Source organism: Fukomys damarensis, unplaced genomic scaffold (assembly GCF_012274545.1).
Source record: "Fukomys damarensis isolate Sample0158 unplaced genomic scaffold, DMR_v1.0_HiC HiC_scaffold_38, whole genome shotgun sequence".
NCBI lineage: Eukaryota > Metazoa > Chordata > Mammalia > Rodentia > Bathyergidae > Fukomys > Fukomys damarensis.
The window spans coordinates 15,073,347-15,095,733 of record NW_022900950.1 but is presented as its reverse complement, the minus strand read 5'-3'; the positions used below and the strand labels follow the sequence as shown (position 1 = coordinate 15,095,733).

General features: G+C 36.7%; 1 protein-coding gene across 1 annotated transcript in view; it reads left to right on the top strand.

Moving 5' to 3' along the window:
* Positions 1–16,092: 16,092 nt before the first annotated feature.
* The window catches only part of Adad1 (adenosine deaminase domain containing 1), a 47,354-nt gene continuing 41,059 nt past the window's right edge, over positions 16,093–22,387 (top strand). The window contains exons 1-4 of the mRNA XM_010611133.2: positions 16,093–16,633; positions 17,004–17,183; positions 17,949–18,137; positions 20,280–20,447. Of these exons, the coding sequence (XP_010609435.1) occupies positions 16,519–16,633; positions 17,004–17,183; positions 17,949–18,137; positions 20,280–20,447 (652 nt within the window). The 5' untranslated portion in view covers positions 16,093–16,518. The remainder of the gene's footprint in view (positions 16,634–17,003; positions 17,184–17,948; positions 18,138–20,279; positions 20,448–22,387) is intronic.

Sequence of the window (22,387 nt, the reverse complement as noted above, 5' to 3'; positions counted from 1 at the left end):
TGCCTTCCGCACACTGACAGCTAGATGCTCTTAACCCATCTTCCTTATGTATGTTAACAAGAACCTCTAATTGTTTTGTTTTTACTTCTGAAATCTAGCACATAGAGTATCCTTGGATAAACTGATGGATGGCTAGATCATCCTCAATTGAGCAGTACTCAATAAGGTTTGCTTTTACATGTTTCATGTTTTACCTGTTTAGGTCAGAGTCTAGCAACTCAAGGCTTTTCACTCCAGTTCACAAAGCTTACTCATTGACATGAAGCAAACCCTTAGAGAATTCTCACAAAAACAACCAATGTTAGAAAGCATTTTTGGTGTTGTTAACAAGTACTAAAATGAAAGTATTGCTGGTCTTAATTCCAGGCACACCTGGATTGTTAGATGTAGCACTAGTTGTCTACATTTGAGGAATGGCTTTAGGAGATAGTAAAGTTTGGATTCTAAGAATAAATACAAATTGGCTGGTCAGATCTTCACATCACTCACCAAGTGAAATGGTGAGTATGATCAAAATATACAGAGAATGCTTAAATTTTTAAAATTTACTTTTGCAAAAGAGGGATCAAAAGATTGAGGCAGGGGGCAGAAAGAAGGGAAAGGGGATGAATAAAAGAATAAATATGTGTTATGTACATGTACCACCACCCTATGAGGAATGTAATCATTATGTACTGCAATGTGTACCAATAAAACATTTTTTAATTTACTGCACTAAAAGGTACATTGCCACTAATCCACCTCAAAATACTCCTTGCTTCAAACACACCCAATTACTCATGCCACTTTCTGAGGCTATTCTAGAAGTCCTCTTTTGTATCATTTCTAGGTGTGATTTTTAAAAAAATGTGATGAATGCTGCTGTTGAGTCCCACCCAACAAGCTTGTAAAACATTCTGGAGTGTCCTTGTTTACTTTGTTCAACGGATCTGGCACTCAGTAACTTCTGCCTTTTTGCCAATGTCAAAATGACCATGAAAGGTTAGGTGTTAAATCGATTCAGGACATTGAGGTAGACATGAAAGCCCAAGTACAGACACAAAAAAAAATTTCCAGAACTACTTCAGAAAGTGACCAAAGATAGGATAAATGTGTATGAAGCAAGGAGGGTTATTTTAAGGATTAATGGCAAAATTTCATACTGAATTTTTAAAATTTTAAACATTCACTGTATTTTTAAATCATGGCTTGTAGTCTTTCTGTCCATTTCTGCTGACTAGTACTCTTAGTATTGAGGTAGGGATGTTACCACCAGGGAAACAGTTGAGCCATTAAACTAGAATTTGAGTCTACCACCTAAACATTTGGGTTTACAGATGTCAGCTGGTTACACTACTAAAAAGGTATTGGCTACAGTGGTTCTATTCATTAGAGGGAAATAGTGTTGGGCTGCACAGTGGAAGCAGGCAGAAGCATGGATGGCTCTCAGTCCCCATATATTAGTGGCACAGTATGCACAAAAACAATATGCATGCCCACTAATATACAGCTCTCACAAACAAAATTTATGTTGGAGGATATCCTCCATGGGTCTAAATTTCTGTCAGTCTTGCAAGCAAAACGCTTAACTTCCCTCTGCTCAGGACTGTTTTCATGGATATTTGTATAGCTGACAATTTGTAAATACCATAGTATCTCCTGTCCACAAGAAAATTTCCCTACATCCTCGGAATATACAGTGTCCTTCTCTCTCTCTCTCTCTCTATTACAGAAGAGTTCCCTAACCTGTATTTCATAACACAATCCAGTGTGTGCACAGTATTCATACAGAGTACTGTGTATTCACATAGAATTTGTATGCTGCGTGCATGAGATTTGGGGATGAAAAGAGCTATATAAACATGCTGATGCCCATATATGAATAAGAAATTCCTTTGTCTCTAGCACAGAGATCTCATTCTGCCAACATCCATGAAATTGGGACAGTCTAACTTTAAAGCTTTCAAACAGACCAAAATCTCTTCACAGTTCTTCCCTTCACACTTCTTGACAGATTATCCCATTGAGTAAAAAGCCCCAATCATCTGAGACCCTAAAAGAAAACTAATATATGTGTCAAGAAGTAAATCTTCTAATAGCTTCCTGTAGTTAGTTACCTGCAGAAATGAAGATTCTACAACTATCCAAATTTTCTTCAACTTCTGTCATGGAGTTTTCTTATGTTAAGTTCTGTGACAAACGTTTAAAGGTTACTTTTACAATTTTAGAACTGGTGCTTATTTATATGTAAAAAGTCAAGCATTTATGGAGTAAAATACTGTTTAAACTACTGTTAGTACTACTGTTTATAAATATCAATTAATACATTCCTCCCAGTGAATTGTCAGCAGTGGATAATATGCCCACTTTGCAGATGAAGAAACTGGGGCATTGAGGGCCAGGTAACTCAACCCAGTTTAGCTTTTACCATGTCTTTAGCAGAAGCCTTCTCAGCTTTCAGGGTCCTATCTGAAATACCAATCCTCTTACCTACAATTATTATACATCCCTCTTTCCTGCTCTTTTCTTTGTAGCAGTTCTTCCTAAGGTACCATATGTTACTTATCTTTTCATTATCTGTTTCTCACACTGCAATGTACGTTCCTTGAAGGATAGGATTTTTTTTTTTCATATATCTCTAATGCCTAGAACAGTGGAACATAATACTCAATAAATTTGATAGCTGAATTAATAATTGGCTGAATAAATGCATGGCTGACCCTGAGTTAAAACACTACCCTAACCAAAAATCCAGGAAGAAGTAACAATTGATTGGACGGGGGTGGTCACAGTGGAATTAGGAAGAAATATGCTTATTCAGATTTTGTTGTAGAAACATATGATAGATGGAATGGGCGATGGGGGAAAGAAAATAGTTCAGGATAATTGTTGGACATGACCAGAAAATTTATATTAACTATATTAGAAATTAGGAAGAACACCCATTCCACAGATTAAAGAAGTGCCAAGGTATATGACTTCGTTAGCGGAGTAGAGTGATTTCAGCCCCACTTCACCCTTACACTAGGATATAGACCTTGTTTACAGACTTACACTAGGGGTTAATTATGGATCTGGATTAATTATGGTTACATGTACTGAGATGGAGAATAAACTATCATGTCACATTTCCTATAATTTTTCTTGCCAAGTACCTCATCAAGTACAAATGATGAGAGCACTAGAATTCAGTAGTTGCCAAAACGTCCTGTAAGTCACATAGTATAGTTTGGGCCATTTGATGTTTGGTTAAATTTATGTCAGTATTCAGAAATATGTAGAGGCAAGTATTTGAAATCTAGTGTACCAATCACTATTAACCAATCATTTGTTAATAGTGATTTATGAGTATCAAATATGAGACAGTTTACTAGAATACATAATCAGTATTTATTGTAGCTTTGAAATATGAATCAAATTATGCTGACATGCCTTAACTTTAAACTATTAAATTTTTCTTGTATTTTAACTAATCGGAGATTGTTATGCAAATCATACACTATGTCTCCCAAATCCTAAATTGGCCAAATCTCAACAAAAATTAAGATCTGTCGTGTGACAGTTGTAATCATATTTTTTAAAAACTTGGCTCAAAATATCTTACCTCTGCAGCTTTTATATGCTAAATTTAGCATGTTAATTGTGGCTGAAACAAAGTGGACAAGGGGCATTTGGCATACTGTTTGTATGTACATCAGGAGGGAGAATATATAAACCAATAAATACTTCAACCCAATCGAGAAGCTATTTCTTAACCATAGTATTTATTATTTATTATACTCATCTCTAAAATCAAGACTGTTTTAACCCTTGTACACCCTCTTCCCAGCCTGGTGACTGGCTATATAGATATTCATGAATATTTACTATTGTGAAATTATGGATATTGTTACATTCATCCTTATCCCCTCAATTTATTTTCATGGGACAGAAAGGCAAATAAAACAGGTAAAGATTATGCATGCAACGACATGGGCAATACCGTAATAATAACATGGTAATATAAAGTGAGGTAACAGGAATATGAAGCACCAATACAGGGCAGGATGTAGAGTCATTTGTGAGGGGATATGCTTGTGCATATGTGCCAACAGGGAGGCTCTATCTTGCAGAGAAGAATTCTGAAAGTAAAATAATAAACCAAGGGGAGATTTTGGCTATCAGAGGGGAAAAGGTCCTGAGGTAAGTGCCAGCTTGCCTGGCAAAGAAGCCACCCTCCGTGGAGCATAGTGAACAGGAGGTATGGCGGCAAATGAAGTCGAGGATAGGGGCAGATCATATAGGAACTCATGGGCCCCGGCAAGGATACGGACATATTCCCAACTGAGATGGAACACCATGGGAGGGGGGTAGAAGACGATGATTACATAAGCTGTAACATTCCAGGTAGTAAGAAGTCAGATTTCATAGTATTTTTGAGGGTCTTTCTAAAGGATTTTCTCTGTGTCCCAAGGAATTTTTCCTATTGGTAAGCAAAACAACATTTATTTTTAACATGTAATGCCTCACTTTTCTCTATGCCATATTCTTCACGTTTTCCTTATTTTGGTTCTTTTCACCTGTTTTCCCATGGTGTCCCATCTTTCTTGGGAATATAAACTAGTATACTCACAGGGTTGTTGAAACTGTCAGGAAAAAAAAAAAAGAAAGAAAGGTAAATAAATGCCATGGTATTGGATTACAATCAAAGGGATAAGTACAGGGGCAACCCACTTTCCAGCCCCTCTTCTGTCTCCTTAGACAGAAGCTTTCTTTCCCTTATTAAATTTTTCCTACTCTTAACCTCTGTTGTTCCTAGAATTCAGTTTTTAATTTTAGAGAACAGGAACTCACATTTTGGATATGTAGCAGGAGTTGCATCTATTCCCCCTGTATCGTTTTGGAGGTCTTCCACTGAGATTACTGGTCAGAGGTAAGAGTTTTTTCATAGGTTCTAAGTTTGGTCTTCTTGCTTCATAGATTGTAACTTGTTCCATAGGCTTTCATTTGTTTCACAGACTGTTTTTTGTTTCATATAAATTATCTGGGCTTTGTTTCAGCTTTTTTTCTCTCATTGAGTTTATTGGTACATTTTAGGTAGACAGTACAGATTCATTCATCATTGGGATCTTGTACCTTTAACATGACAGGTCTTGGTTCTCATTTTTCTCCCCATACCCCTGCCCTCCCTTCACCCACTTCACCCTTCCCTATTTACAAAGGTTTGTTTCCATTATTTCATTTCTCATATTTTTTCTTTTCCCTTATTTACTTTCCCCTACCCGTCCCACTTCTACACCTTTAGTCAGCTTGTTTTAAAAGTGTCTTAATTTTAAGTTGTGTGTATTAAATGTATGCAAATATCTTGATTTTCTTATGCATTGTGTTTTATTAAAATTACATTCTTGTTTTGTAATGTATTGCATTTGGACTTAGTTGCTTCAAAATGCTCTAAAATGTGTATCTTATGAAATCATCTCAGATAAAGACAGTTCAGGCTTTTATCTGTCCCTTATAAATTGTAAACAAATGGTGGTTACTCTGCCAGCTAGTAATTGCCTTTAGGGCAGCTGCCACTCTCAAAGCAGAGGACAGGTTTCTCCACTTGCCCTCTGGTGAATCTCTACTCCCATTGATGCCAATGGTGGGTGGAACATTGACCAGATAGGCAATTGGGTTCCTTTTGGAGACACATCCCTGATTGTGTAGAACTAGCGGAAACTGAGGTGACAACTGAGGGGTCATGGCCAGGGCTACTCTCCAGCAGATACCCAAGAAACTAGCTCCCAACAGCCTATCTGGGAAATCAGCAGAAAATCTCCACATCTTGTCCTATCTGGACTCCTCTGTGAGGTGAAGGGCAACTCTGTCAGTGATCATCAGGTATCCTCTGTCTCAGAGTGATCTGAAATGATGCTATCACAGCCCTTTCTCAAGTCTCCATTAAGAGATGGGGTACAGGCTTAGACTGCTTTCTCTACAGCTAGTAAGACAGACCTCCAGACAAATATAAAAAACTAATCTTTCATAGATTAAAAACTATCTGAACCTTCTTCCTCCCTTCTAGGCATGGTCTTCATCATTTATATGTATAGGGGAAAAACACCTTTTCTGATAAGTTATGGATTTTGGAACGTTGACTGTGGTCTTATAAAATTCTATATAGTGTTTTTTTTGGGGGGGTGTTTAACAAGCTTGAATTTTATTTGGATTTTCTCTCTGCTAGTGAGTTAAAAACTCCCCTTAAACTTTTCTCCAACTTGTTGGGAGTTCATTTGAGAATCTCTCAGAGTCAAGACTGCTCCTTGCAGAAAGTCAGACTTAGGCAGGGGATTTAGCTCAGGGGTTCTGCCGCCTGCCTCACAAGTGCAAGGTCCTGAGTTCGATCCCTGGTACCAAAAACAAACAAACAAACAAAAAAAAAACAAATGAACAAATAAAAAACAGAAAGTCAGACTAAGACAACTCAAAACAGCTGTTTTGTTTTACACTAGGAAAAATAGCAATCAGTAACTTGCATTTGTGTTTTTACATGATAACTAGAATATGGGACTATTTTGGTCAGCCTTTCTCTTCCTTCATGTATGTGCTTAAGAAGCTGATAAAGCTCTTAAGGTATCTCCATATTGATTTCCATAATGGTTGCACCAGTCTGCACTCCCACCAACAATGGAGAAGGGTTCCTTTCTCCCTACAACCCTGCCAACATTTGTTATCGGTTGATTTCTTGATAGCAGCCATTCTTTGTGGGGTGAGGTGGAATCTCAGGGTTGCTTTCATCTGCATCTCTCGAATGACCAGTGATGTGGAACATTTGTTCATATATTTGACCCAGCCACCCCTCTGCTGGATATCTTTCCAAAAGAATTAAAAGAATCATATCACAGTGATATATGCGCACCTATGTTTATAGCGCCTCAATTTGTTAAAGCTAAAACTTGGAAACAGCCCATTTGCCCATCATTTGGAGACTGGATGAAGAAGATGTGGGTTTTCTATAAAATGGAATACTACTCAGCCATAAAGAAAGAGAAATTAGATTCATTCACAGGAAAATGTGGATACATATTGAGGATATACTCCTAAGTGAAATAAAAAGTCACACATGTGTAAATACCGAATAGTTTTTCTGGTGTGAAAAACTATAATAGCACATAAGATCCTAATGAGATAATTGACAATGTGAAATAGGAAGAAAAGGGCTAAAGGTGTAGGGAAAGTGGGAAGGGTAGGGGAAAGGTAATAAGGAAAAAAATGAGAAAATGAAAAATGGAAATAAAGTGTTTGTAAATGGGGAGGGGAGGAGGGGGTGAAGGGAGGGCAGGGACAAAGGGAAAAAATGAGAACCAGGACCTGTCATGTAAAGGTACAGGATCCCAATAATGAATGTAACTGTACTGTATACCCAAAATGTACCAATAAACAATAAAACATACTATTAAAAATTTTTTTTAAAAGAAGCTGATAAAGGTGCCTTTACTATGTAGATTGCAGCTGCTAGGAAGACTTATAAGTTTCAAATACTCAGTTAATTCAAAATGAAATTTAAAGGAGTCACCTTGTCTTGCTGCTAATAAAAGTTGCCTAAAAGACTGGATAGGCAACAGACATTTCTCAGAGCTTTCTCTGGGCCCAGGGCAGAATCTCTAACTTAGCATCTCTGGAGATGATCTCTTTTGCAGGAAAAGTGCTCTGTTTTCCTCTTTTCCTTTCAAGGAACTAGAAAGCAGTGGTTTGAATTTTTTGGTTTACCAGCAATACTTCTCTAAACATGATTGTTATAGCTGAAGTCAATTGTAACTTGTGCTTTGAGAGTATTTATTGGAGTAAGGATATGAGTTACCTGAGGAAGATGAGATTGTGTGCTGGTAAAGGGTAGATTGTCCAGTCCAGTTTTATTTTCTGGGTGTCTCTCCATTTGTTAGCTACCTACTCTGGAGTGGATTAAACCTTGGGGGATCCCCTAGCGGGGAGAGGAATCAAGCAGAGACTTGTGGGATGCTATATTTGTTTCTCTTGTTTCAGGTTAGGGACTCCATTATTTAAACCTTGCATTTCTTTGGAATGTATTAAGGAGCAATTTAGTATCTCTCTACACCCTCGTGTTGTGTGCCTACCTCCTAAAGCCCGGTACATAGAGGAAAGTACTATGATGCTATCTCACAATTAGAATTATACTGTAAAAGAGATAAGATGGTCAAAATCGTCTTTATGTTAAGATTTTCTTTAAGTCATTCTTGCTTGTGTTCAAGCGTAAATGTAATGAGACACTTCATCCTTAAGACATTCAGTACTTCTAAGCCTCAGTCTATTCCCTTTAGAACCCTTTAGAACCTAAGAACAAAGTTTCTAAGACAACTTTAAACCTTGGCCACCAGGTGCTGAGCATGGAGTATCTAGGCCAGCCATAATTAAAACCTCCATGAGGCTATGTCCATCCTTAGATAAGTTGTTCAAGCTCCTCAAAGACAATATCCCCTGCAGGAAATAAATGGCAGATATGGGACTATCTGTGTTCATGTGCCTTTTTCTCAGTGACTTAAGACAGATTAAATGAGATCTAATAAAGTTTTTGGAGGACCCTGATATGTACATTGAGGTCTTTAGAGAACTTACTCAGACCTACGGACTAGATTAGAAAGATGTAATGTTACTCTTAAACATTGATTTCGAATGAAAGACAAGCAGTATTATAAGCTGCTACTACATGTAGAGATAAATATTATCTTAATTTTGGAATTTCAAATATAGGCAGCCAGGGGAATAACTGGTTTCTACTGGAACACAAGCAGTTCCTACACAAAACCCCTACTGGCCTGTCAATCAGATAGGAGATTAACATAGAAGACATTTTCAGGCATGTATTCTTACAGGTCTAAGAGACATGAGAACTAAGCCCTTCAGTTATTTTAAATTGTCAACTATTTATCAGAAAGAGATTAGGGCATCCCTAGATCCTGATTTGATAAAAGGATATACTATAGTTTTTCCCAAGTCAGTCTTACAATACGTGGATGGTACAGTGTTATATGCCCCCTCAGGGCTTTCTAACCAAGACACTGGTGTTCTGTTAAATTTTCTAAAAGATAGAGGTTATAATGTTTCTAGGTCTAAGGCACAACTTTGCAGCCTTGAGGTAAAATACTTAGGCCTTATATCTAAGGGAATGCAAAGACTGGGTGAAGAAAGAATTAGACCAATTATTTCCTTTCCACAGCCCAAGACCCTAAAACCACTAAGGAGATTCTAAAAATTACAGGCTTTTGTTGCCTTTAGATAGCACAATATAGTAAGATTATATGACCCATCTATTATCCAATAGAAAAACTCAAAATACAGTCATATTTTAACCTGGGAACCTTGTTCCCAGACTGCATTCCAGAAGCTTAAATAAGCACGTCTAAGTGCCTACCTACAGGACAACATTTCAGTTTGCATGTTAATAAAAGGTAAGACATGGCTTTGGAAATGTTTCCAGTAGATCAGAGAGCTGCTAAACAGCCTGTAGGGTATTTAAGTCATAAATTAGATATTATAGATTCAAAATAATTTATTTAAAAAGAAACCTCTAAAACAATATACTTAGAATACTTTCATTCTTTCAAGGGGCAAAAGGCAGTCATTCAGGTTCTTTGATTATTGGTTTAAGTTTCTGCTTGCCAATGCAATTTGAGTCAGTCATAGCCTTTGTCTCTAGAGATATGTTTTGCTAAGGGTTGCAGATCCATTCTGGAAAAACTCCTGATATTAAATGTCTTTCTACACCTGAGACGGTTAAGATTTAATTCCTGTGCCATACTTAAAGGCACTCTTCTATTCCTTCTCCACAGCCCTGTCCCTTAGAAATAACACTGTTCTCAACAGTGTTTGGTTCAAGGCACTTCCCTCCTCTGTGGCTGCTGGATTTCAAGACAAAGCTTCCAGAATGGTGAGTTTCCCCTCTCTGGAAACTTTCCAGAGTAAAGCTGACCTTCACTTATTTCTGGCCATATAGAAAACTGGTCTAGGCTTAATCCCAAAACTTTTGAGGACTAAATGTAAGTTTTAGTCCAGATTTATCTGTTTTTCAGCCCTCACGTGAAATTAAAGAATGAAAAGAACAGCTATCCTGTCTCTTGCCACTTCCTTGTACCTCTAGTCTGCCACCACTGGCACTGGATGAGATAAAGTCTAAGAGATTGGGCACAGAACAAGAGATTACCTTACATTAGGCACAGAACAAGAGAGATAACCCCCCTTTTTTTCAAAATAAAAGACAGTCATAGGTAGACATCTTCAGCACAGCACGTTGGAGCCTTGGCGGGTCTTCTTCCTTCACTACATAGAATTCATACTCAGCTCCAAGCAGTGTCACCTGTTCTCTTCTACATGTAAGCATGACCTGAGTGGACCCCCACTAGAGATAGTTAAATTTACTTGCAATGACTGTCCCTTTAGAGAGAACAACCATATGTGGCTATCAGCAACCATGAGAAGCCTGTATATCTGGGTATTGCAGCCAGATAAACTGTTAGTTTAGGGCCCATCTTAAAACTGTTTTTGCTTTAACAGGTGTAGATTTTTATTCCTTTTGATTCTTACTATAAGAGATCTCTGTTAATTGATCTACAAAGTTCTTACTAGTCTTTTTATAGTTATAAACCAAAAAAATATTAAAGTTATTAATATTCAACTTGGCCAAATATATCTGAGTGCATTCTGGTTTATAAACAAGTTGTCTTATGTGTGTGTCTGTCTGTTCAATTTCTTACAACATGTATAGCTGTTTTCTTTGAGTTTTTTCTTCTTTTGGCATTTTGGATTTTTAAAGATGTTTGCCTGTAACTCAGGTTGGCCTACAGATAAATGTCCTAAAGAAATGCTTTCCCCAGTTGCCAGATTATCCAAATTACGTCAACAGGTTTTACAAATACAGTACATATTGTTGACTACATATAATAGCTCAGGAATCTTTCATTGGTCAAAATAATGTGTTAATTGTTATGATCTGGTTCTCATAGGTCATCTAAAAATTTGTTAAGATAAATAAATAAATACTCTTGGGAAATTACTGGACAGGACTGTCCTTGGTAAATGAAGGAGCAGCTGCCTGGAAAAAAATTATTCCAGCCTTTGTTCAAAAAGACCCCCAAAATTTCCATAACCTTATAAAAATACATTGCTAAACATATTATTGTGATATATATACATTGGTCAATGTCAACTGGCTAAATATTCTATGGGAAACAATGTTTTATTTAAAATGCTCTTGGTACAAGACAAAATTAAAGGAAAAAGGGTTTCATGTAACTGCTACTCATTGTTATCTCATGGTGTATATATTCATTCCTTCTATGTGTACAAGTCCTTTAGGATATTTATGGTAATGATCTTTTTGACTCAGGTGTCTGCCTTTCTCTTGTGCTGTAGCTACTTATGATAAGAGATACATGTTAAGCCACAATGAGATAACTATAAATAATATTAAAAACTTATGTGATGAAAAAAAACTTATGTGATGTATATGTGTCACCATACTTAGGGATGCTCAATTGCCAAACAGTTAAAACAATGTCACACACTAAAATTAGAAGTTAGACAATATGAACCCCTAAGGAACACTTATAGGTCATAATATGTTCTCCTTAGATGGCATAATACTAAAGGATAACAAATAAGAGTTTTCTTTGTGTCATTTAATGTCTTGTGATCAGATGGAGGTGTTTGACTGAAAGATTATTCCATACAAAGATGGACAAAGAAAATGTCATCATGATTATCATGCTAAAATACTGTGTGGCTCATAATCTTAAATTTCTATAATGTATAACTGTTGTCTGTTAACATTCTGCAGGGATTAAACTACCAGAACCACCATAGTTGATAAGAAGTAACAGCCCCCTAACTATACTTTATATTTCAAAATGCTTAATAGCCAGACAAATTTATAATAATTAAAGTCACTGCTCCTACTACACTACTGATGTCAGTCATCTTCTCTTCTGGGTGTTCAACAACTAAAGTTTAGACACCAAAACTAGAAAGGTTAACTGGGCTATGAGGCCAGCCAATATTTCAGCCCTGGTCCCTCAAGGTCTACAAGATCCAGGACACAAGGAACCTTTCCTACAGGATCCTCCATCTTTGCTAAGTCACTCAACCTCCTGAGCAAGGAGATTGCTGGACACAAGAGGAAAAATATACTGTGTGCCAAAGGAGGGTCACCATGAGGGAAAAGTCTCCCATGCTTTCACTGAAAGCAACATGGTCAAACAGAGCTGTGACCCATCCTGATGGCTGGCACTGTCAAAGGAGCTGAGAGGCTCTATGCATTGTTCCAAAATAATGCTTGAAGAGACTTAACTGACCTTGATAGACAGGAAGAGGTTCATGCTGATTGACACAGGATCTCACTTTAACTTGGTCTTAAACAACCAAAAGCAGGTATAAAGTAATACCACAGTAATAAATCTAGATATAAAAAGGTGCTCCAGTCACTGACCCCTTCTGGCAGTTTCCAGCTCTACCAGTAGCTGACCATAGTTATGGATCATTAGGAAAAAACTATGGTAAAATCTGTAAGAGCTCAGCTAGAGTTTTGTATTTCTTTGCAAAATTTATTCTTCGAATTGCCTCTTATCTTAGAGCTAAAACTAGAGAGACTTATGACAAAGTATGACACTTATACTTCGATCAGAGAAAGAATCTAAGACCAGCAGATTCAATCACTAATTCAATTCCTAAGTGTGACTTTCTCCCCAACCTGCCCTTTCATTCTAGTGTCCTCATGCTTAGATGATGCATACTCTTAATTTCTTAAAAGTTTTGTTTATTCTTGCTGAGAGACTGCCAAACTCCAAGTGGTCATACAAATGGAACCAATGACAAATGTTCTAGACTTCTTTTACTGGGATCCACCAGATTGACCCTGTAAGCAACTCATTAACTTCTAAACTGTATAAAATGACTTCTTGTTGGATTCTGAAGTCCTCTAGACCTTGTCCTTATCCTCTTTGTGGGCTATATTCATAGCAGTCCTGCTGATCTTATACTTTGGCCCATGCATCCTTAACTGTTTCTTTGGCTTTGTCTCCAGATTTAAAAGCTATGCAGCTACCAAGATGACAATGCCAGGCATCTACCAAAGGCCTTTAGATAGACCCTCTGTAGAGTCACTCTAACTGCTGATCATAATTATGACCCCTTTCAGCTGAAAGTAGCCAGAGGTGTCTTCACCCTTTGCCCCCTTGCAGCAGTTAACAGTTACTTCTTCAGAGAGGAGAATATTGCAGATAGGTAAGTTAATTAGATATCTTGTAGGCAGTTAAACAGGGCCACCCTCTAGGAGCCCACACAGCAAGAAGCCAACATGGAGGACAATCAAGATACATTCACTGAAGGCCAGAATTATAAAAGGAGAGAAACTTTTGTGCTTCCCCTGGGGATAAATAGCAGTGATTGATACTCTAAATAGGTTTCAATAACCTAGGTGGGGGGCTGAGGTCTTAACCCAGCCTTTCCAGGAAACATCCCTGACTCCCACCCTTACTGAAAATCCTTGTATATGCTTGCTATGTGACTTGATCCCCCATTTAATCAATATTACCTGGGTGAGTACTTGTAATCTTATTGGTTGGTATGGTTTTGCCCTACCTCATACCCACCTTGAAGTTTTTCATTGGGTCTTACAGTTTTGTCCCACTTTGTACCTACCTCCCCATATGGTTTTGCTGTATAAAACCTCTTTGAAAATTAGAGTGAGCAGGCAACCCACTGTCTGGTCCCTGTTCTGTCTCTCTTAGACAGAAGCTTTCTTTCCCTCAATAAATTTTTCCTGCTCTAAAAAAACAAACAAAAACAAAAACAAAGGGATAAGTACAAACTCATTTTTATGGAGATACAGAAATGGAGATTAATCTGTATATGTGAGTTAATATATACAAATAACATTTTCCTAGCTGTCCTCTGGACAGGAATACAAAGAATAAAAATAACCAGTGCCCAGATCTTAGTCTTTAAATCCTGTTCTTCAGTTAGTAGCCACAGCTTCTTGGCCAATTTTTGGTCTAAGGGAGGGGAAATGCAACTGTCTTATAGCAACAGAAATTAAAGAAAATCTTTTTTTTTAAATTTTTTTTCAGCTTTAATTGAGTTTACTGGTACATTTTAGGGATACAGTACAGTTAACATTCATCATTGGGATCTTGTACCTCTACATGACAAGTCTTGATTCTCATTTTCTCCCCTTACCTCTGCCCTCCGTTCACCCCCTTCTCCCCTCCCCATGTACAAACAGTTTATTTTCATCTTTTCATTCTCTCACATTTTTTTCTTTTCCCTTTTTGTAAAAAAGATGAAAGCATTTCAGAAGGATAGAGCAGCCTCCTGATAGTGAAAGACCTTCCAGTGATGAAAGTTGGATAATTCAAACAACAAAATAATTATACTACATAAAATAAATTTCTATGACCCCTATTTTTAAATAAATGATTGAATAATTATAAAGGAAGTAGACAAATATTTCTTATAAAATTCCAAGTAATAAATGTAGAAGGAATGAAAGAAATAGAAAATTATCATTATAATGCAATAACAGCTTCAATAGGCACTAAAGATGAATGTTAAAATTAGTGAGTGAAACTCTGGAATGAAAATGAAACAGAAAGTTTTGTTTGTTTGTTTGTTTGTTTGTTTTTGAGGGTAGAAAAATTTATTGAGAGCTATCTCCTGAGAGACAGGAGTGGTTCCAGAAGTGGGTTGCCACCGAGCCCATTTATCAGGGGCTCAATGTGGGTAAGAGTTCAGTGAGTCACAAAAATTTGAAAGCCTCAATAACACATAAAAGGAAGCAGAAGAATGAATATCTGAACCTGAAGATGTTTTTTTTTTTAAATAGCAAAAAAAAAAAAAAAAAAAAAGGAATGAAAAGAGCCTTCAAGATCTTTGGGCCCTTCAGGCAACACCAATACCCAGGCCACTATTATAGGCAGCTAAGTTAGACAGAAATTAATATATAGTCAGAGAGGGACTGAGCTCTCAAGGAAGTTAGCACAAAGAATAGAGACATCAGAACTGTGGCTGGAGGCACATCTGAAGAAGACTGGGCCTCAAGATAAAGATGGAATTACCAGGCCTACATGCCTCACTGAGGGATAAGCAATACCTTTAGATTATACTATAATTGGTATAACCTAGTCCAGTAAAGTCCAGCTAGACATCAGTCACCCAGGTCGGTGACCAGAGCATCCGAACCCATCCCTTTCCAAAAAGGCTCTGTTTTGTCCATGTGTACCCTTGCTACCTTACCTACTTCCCTATTGGATCAATATGACCTAAGCAGCTATACTTGTGATCCCATGCATTGATTATATAGTTTGAAACAAATTTTTATCTTATTCCTTTTACTCCTTGAGCCTTTAGTTGCATTCTTTTTCTCCCTTCATATTTGATCCTAATGAAACTACATTTTGTACTGAAGTTTTACTCTGTCTTTATACATTTTGGCAACATTTAAATTTTTTAATTTCCTTAATCAAAAGTCTTTAAATGCTAAGAAAAAAATGTAGATTGAGTTATCATTACAACTGTTAATGGGAACTTGATCAAAACAATACGATCAACACATTTTGATAATCACTAAAGAAAAGTACCCTTACTAAAAATGCATTGCTTAATGAGAGGGATAGATCCGTTTTTCTTTTAATTGCACCACATATTTATGGAAGGATTAACCTCTTGTGACAATGAGCCATCAATTCTTGCCTTTTTTTCTTGTTTTTGAAAAAAGATTTAACCCTTAGGAAACTGTGTCCATATAAAAAAGTAGATGGTCAATGAAATTTTGTTACAATGTCACTCAATTACTGATTACACAGGAAAACTTGGTCAGTGTTTAAGATATTTACTATTAAAAATGTTTTAAACAATCTTTCAAGGAACCTTTCAATTAGGTACTCTTTCAACTTTTAGGAAAGCAAATACTTAAAAACAGCCACATTGGATTTGTCACTCAAATATCAGAGTCATTTCCTTTCAGCACCCAACTTGTGTTCTTGAATGATTCCTTTATCTTCTGGAGCCAAGCTTCTTCAAATCTCTGGTGTTTTCACAGGAAAGTTAGTTACTAAGGGCAGGTCATGCCCATTGGTATTTTCGCAGGTTGTAACTATGAATAAAATGAAGGGTGTGCCTGAAACTCCTGCCACACAAAGGTACCCTGAGGTAGCTCCAAACACCTGGGTAAGGATGCCCTACAAACTGTGGAGCAGGTAAGCGACCTCACGGTACTCTGTGAAGACGGGTGGAGGCGCAGTCAAGCAGCTGAGAGGCCCAACTCAGAGGTTTTACCAGATTTCTCCAGCTAGCAAGACTGCCCCTCTGCCCAGAGCCCGGTGCTCAGCGAACCCCAACATCATCACAGAGGCCTCGAATCCGCGGGGCGGGGGCTGGGCACGGGCCACGGAGACCGTTGGTGATTGGACAAAGAGGGCAGCAGGGGTGGGCCTCTCACAGCCTCTTTTAAAAGACGCGACGGGGCCGCGTGCTTCAGCCTGAGGAGAGCAGTTGAGGCCTGAGCGAGCAATGGCGGCAGCAGGAGGCAGCCGGCGAGCCCAGAGTCTGAGGCTAGGCCTGCCTCTGACCAACACCCGCCCGCCCGCGGGGTCCGCCCGAGACGGAGGCGAGGAGGACGACCTCAGTGAGTGGGAGCTGCGCTACAATTTGAGAGGCCAACATATACTGTTGCTGTTGTTTTTTTGTTTTGTTTTCTTTTCTTTTTTTCTGACCCTCCTTATGTCTCTCCTAATCCCTGAGTAGATTTAAGGTTTCCCTAGACAGCTTTCCTTTCTTGGCCTCTTTGTAGTAGAGTTAGGGAAAGGATTTGGGAGAGAAGAGTGCAATATCTATTAAAATTCATAAAGCAATCTTGAAATCTTTTAGAAGGATTTGGCCTTCAGTTATGTGTGTGAAGGCTCTTAATAGAAAATCAGGGTTTAGGCTTCTTTTGTTTTTCCAGAGTATTCTTAGTATGTGTTTTCATTTTCCACCAATTTTATCATGATTTGTAGGTGAGAAAACTTCTGGCAGCAGTGATTGGTTTCAGAGGTCCAGGGTCCCCAGCTTTGCTCAGATGTTGCAAAAGAATTTGCCCATTCAACCAGCAGTTCAGACGGTACCTACAACTACAAGATGTTCCTCTGAAAGTAGCAGCCTGTCAAATATGGCATTCAGTGTCACTCAAGTGACAGGTAAGCTTTCTATTCATTTGTAGTAGTGCCTCAGTGCTTTAAGATTCTGAGCGGGCAGTACGTTCTTTTGAATCACAGGTTTAAAAGTTTCCCAGATGAACTGTATATACATTTCACTGTGGCTACTTCACACCTGGAGAGCATCTGACTTCCAACACTGTGGGGGCCTGTAGAACTCATTCCCTGGGGCCTGTAGAACTCATTCCCTGCTGCTCACATAATTCGTTCGTTACTACCGTCACTGCCGGAAGGCTTCAAGTGTGTTTTGTCTTTTTGATGTGAGGACTGGAGTTACGTGAATTTGTATTTCATGCATCATTTAGCTTAGTATTAAATACAAAGCAAAGACCTGCATACTTAAAAATTCAATTGAACTTGAAGCATGCCTGTCAAATAATTTGTGACACCTGAATATGGTGGCGGTATAAAATAGTGGATGAGAGATGTAAACTAGATTTTAGTGCCAACTGGCTTTCTCTATTCTAGGTCTCAGAAACATCATCTATAAAGACTTTGACATTGCTAAAATTTCATGATTCTTGTATATCATTAACGATGTAATAATGGTATTATTGCTTCTTTGAAAAATAGCCTTAGTATGATGAAAGATATATACAATAATAGACTGTGCCTATCATGTATGCTAAAATTATTCAATAGAAACTTATGAAAAACACATGTGACTAAGTTTATTTTCCATTTTCAAGGACTTAGTGTTTTCGCTCATTTTTTAAACTAAATTAACAATGTAAACAATTTTTTTAGGTAATTTTCCAGAACCATTGCTTTCCAAAAGTCTTTCATCCATTTCAAATCCTGTCCTTCCCCCCAAAAAAACACCTAAGGAATTTATAATGAAATACAAACGTGGAGAGCTAAATCCTGTATCGGCCTTGCACCAATTTGCACAAATGCATCGGGTTCAGCTTTACCTTAAGGAAACTGTTACACCAGGCAAGTACAAAATTATGAGAGTACTGGAAAGTGTGTTTCCTTTAAAGGCAGAACATTTAAGTGGTGCTACTTTTGGTTATTGCATGGACTAATAGGGTTAGATAAATACCAGTTTGACAAATGTACTTAAACTTTTATGTTTCTACTTTTTATCTGCAAATTAATATATAAAAGTTTTATTGTCAATAGAATTGCAATTTTTTTGTGTGTGTGAAGTCAATCTCCTGGATTATTTGGGGGGTATAAATACTTCCTGCACATAAATCATGCTTTTCTAGTGATGTTAAATATTTGGGCTACGATGATCTTAAAAAGATTTTATGATTATGATGCCTAAGGAAAATATGGCGCTTGAAATTCAGGGATTTGATGTGAAAAGACCAGCTATGCAGTTGGTACTGTTTGTAGACTTGTGTGTTACAGTTTCTACCATTCTCCCTTAAACTTTACAACCTTTATCATGTACCTGTGGAAGGCTACTGAAGTGTAGATCAGTAAAATGTATGAAGCAGCTTCTGATCTCTTCATGTTATGGCTAGTAATTGGGAAGAACTTTAGCAAAGTGGAATAAAAGAATGAGTGCTTTTAAGAATCCTCGATAGTTTAAAGCTATGAGTTAAAAAAAGCTTTTAAAAAATATTCATGTTTATATGTACCTGAATATACACATATACCTGCAAGAAGGTTGATTTATTTAATTTTCCCACTACTGTTTTGCCAGTATGGATCTCAAAGCTAGTATCTTTGCAGAGGAACTTAGACCTATTGATTTTAGTAAAGGTTGTCACAGTAATAGCAACTTTCAGTCTGTTGCTTTGAATGAAATACCAGTAAATTTAACAGTTGACAAAATATAGCATCATAATGTAGAAGGTGGCCTCTTTTTAATATAAAAGGTGGGCTTCATGTCTAAGTAACTTGTTAATTTTCCAGTATTATTCACAGAATACCCCTGGAAAATGTGAGCTGTTGGTCACTGTAAGAAAGAAAAAAAAATTTACAAAAGAAAACTTTCATTGCTCTGAGCAAACACTACTCAAATGTATGCCTCACTAATTATTAATGGCATTCATTTTATATTCAAAGTATGGTTGTGTAGGTTGGGTATCAAGACTGGGATACAAGTTCTGCATGTGATTTAGAATCATATTAAATCTTGAGAACCCTGATAAAAACTGATAGGTCCTCTGTTAAGTATACAAAATGCCCTCTAGCTTAGTAAATTTAGATTGCAACACAGATCATGATGAAGGAAGGAATCTAGGAAATTGATGTTTTAAATGATGGTCAGAAAGTAGTACCCAATAATAGACAAGAATTTTTGATAAAGCTTTGCTGAATTAAAAAAGAATGATGAGATATGTGGGGAAATAAGATGGTAGGGTTTATGTGCCGTGACATTGTATCTAGCTATCCATAACCGAAGTGTGGGAATTTAGACTGTTAAGAGTCCACATACCAACAAGAAAAACTTAAATGAGAAAAGTCTTTAGCCCATATATTTATGAGATTATTCCATTTCATCTTTATCAAATAATATGAAAGTAATTTTGGAAGAATAGATTTTCAGTTTAATTCCTTTTCATTGTTGTTTATATTTTGATTTTCTTTGTGGGGTCCCCCTCCATCTTCCCTAAGCTATAGTGGATTATGGTTATTTACTATGATGCCCTGATCACTACATAGGTTTTTTTCAAAGGAATTTGTTATGTTTTGGGATTTATAAGTGTTAGAGACATCCAGAAAAGTGATGAATTCAACTTTATTTGTCCTAAAGTTTTGGAAAGAAAAATGTCACCAGAAGTCTCTTTATTTTATCTCTTTCTGGTGGTTCAACAGATTGAGTGTCCAGCATGATATTAGAAACTCACTGTCACCCAGTGTTTGACTTATGCAGTATTCTAAAGTTGACTCTATTGCTCATCCTGAATCTAGAGTAAATTTATGTACTTGAAGCCTGAGAACTAGATAAGGGCCCCATCTAGCTTTAGTTTCAACCCTTTTGGACCTGCAGAAAGGCTGGTGTTTTAGACTAAATTGTTTTCCAGAATTTTTGTTCTGGAATGTTTTCCTATATATAGACATTGTTTGCAAGAATATACTGTGAATTATTGTGGCATTCATTCTGAGTTCTTTTTCAAGGTAATGTGATAGGACCATATTTTGCTTTCTGTGCTGTGGTGGATGGTATTCAATATAAGACTGGACTGGGACAAAATAAAAAGGAGTCTAGATACAATGCAGCAAAATTAGCTCTTGATGAGCTTCTACAATTGGATGAACCTGAACCAAGAATTTTAGAACAATCAGGTAAATATTTTTTATTTAAAAGTATTGAAAAATGTATCACTTTCCAAAAGGAATCACCTGATTTATGTTGATGAATCACTTGGCAACTGTAAGATAGAGGTTTCAGAAGTTGAATAATTTCCTCCAGTTTCTGTTGATATATATAGTGGAAGTTAAAATGCTCTTGCATATTTCAGTATCAAAAGTAAAATCATGTTGCTAAACTGCCTGATAATTTATCAGGTTATTAGAAAGTTCAAGTTTTGAAATGTGCTTTTTTTGTCATTTATTAGATACTTATTAAGCACATTACCCTATACATTTAACACTAAGGATTAAATCTGTGGGCAATTTTGGCAAAATGTGTCTGTGTTAAATTCATTAAATAGCAGTTACTTGAAAAAATGATGACCAAGGATACCGTAAAAATGGTAAGACTGTAAATACCAGAATCCAATTGCTAAAGCTGAAATATTGACCCTAGGAGACATGTTATTTGTCCCTTGCACTTAAGTTTCAATAATAGTAACAACTGTGACCTATGGCTGTCATTAGGATTAAATAAATCATGCCTACAAAGTCCTTTACCAGTGTCTGGTAAATAATACAAAACCAAATGATGGCTGCTATTATTAAATATTAATTAATTTGAAAAAAATATTAACATACACATTACCAGTTTTTGCCATTATTCATTATTCATTAGACTATATTTTGGTTTAACTGTAAACGAGTCAACTTTTTTTCAAACTATATAATTCTTTTTGTTTGTATTTTTTTTTTTCTTTCTGGTACCGGGGATGGAACTCAGGTACTTGTGCTTGCGAAGCAGCCAGCAGCACCACTGAGCTAAATCCCCAGCCCTCTTTTTTACTTGTATATGTTTTCGTACATGGAGTTTCCAATCATTATGGGGAGAGGTACATGTAAATAATATAACGCGTGTTTTTAAAAATACCTTTTCCACTGCTCCTGCCCTCATCCTTTAACTCCCATTTCCTTTCCCATTTTCATTGTTATAGAAATTAATCTTAGCATATATTTATGGCAAATAATGCTTACATTCTTTGAAATTATTAGGTCCTCAGGCATGGCATATTTTATTCTACTTATTTGCCTTTCCCCTCCCATTCAACCCTTGTCCTTCATCTCTTGGACCCCTTCCCATTTGAAAGAGATACATTCTCTTGTCTCCTTCCATTCATGTTTTATTATTTTGTTTGTTTTTGGCATTGCTCAAATGAGGGATACCATATGGTGTTTAAACTTGTGTCTGTTTTTTTTTCACTCTATATTACATTTTCCAGGTGCAGTGTCTCAAATCTGAGACAGTTTTCTTAAAAGGAAAATATTTAAAGTTGATGTTAAGCAGTAAATTCATTCTTTTTAAGTACAAATCTTCACTTTATTCTACCTCTGAGTTGTTTTTAGTTGGGTTTTGTTGTTAAGAATGCCTCTATATTCTTTTAAACCCTTATCAGGTATGTAGATTGCAAGTAGTTTTCCCATTCTGTGAGTTGCCTTTTTATTCTGTTGTAGTGTCATTTAATATATAGAGGTTTTCAATTTTGATTAAGTCCAATTTGTCTATTTTTTTATTTCCAGTGCCTGTTATTTAATTTCTAAACATGTTTTCCCTTCTATGTCAAGAAATTATTGCCAAATCCAGTGTCATGAAGTTTTCCCTCTGTTTTCTTGTAAAACTTGTATAGTCTTAATTCTTATGTTTACATCTTTATTCCATTTTGAGTTAATTTTTGTATATGATGTTAGATAAGAACCCAAGTCCCTTCTGTTGCACAGATATCCCAGCATTATATATTAAAAATAATTACCTCATCACTCTTGTCAAAAAATCATTTTACCATATTTGTGAAGATGTCTTCTTTCTGGGCTATCTGGTTTGTCTTTATGCTAGTCACACTTTTTTTTCTTTTCTTTTTTTTTTTTTTTTTTTGGTT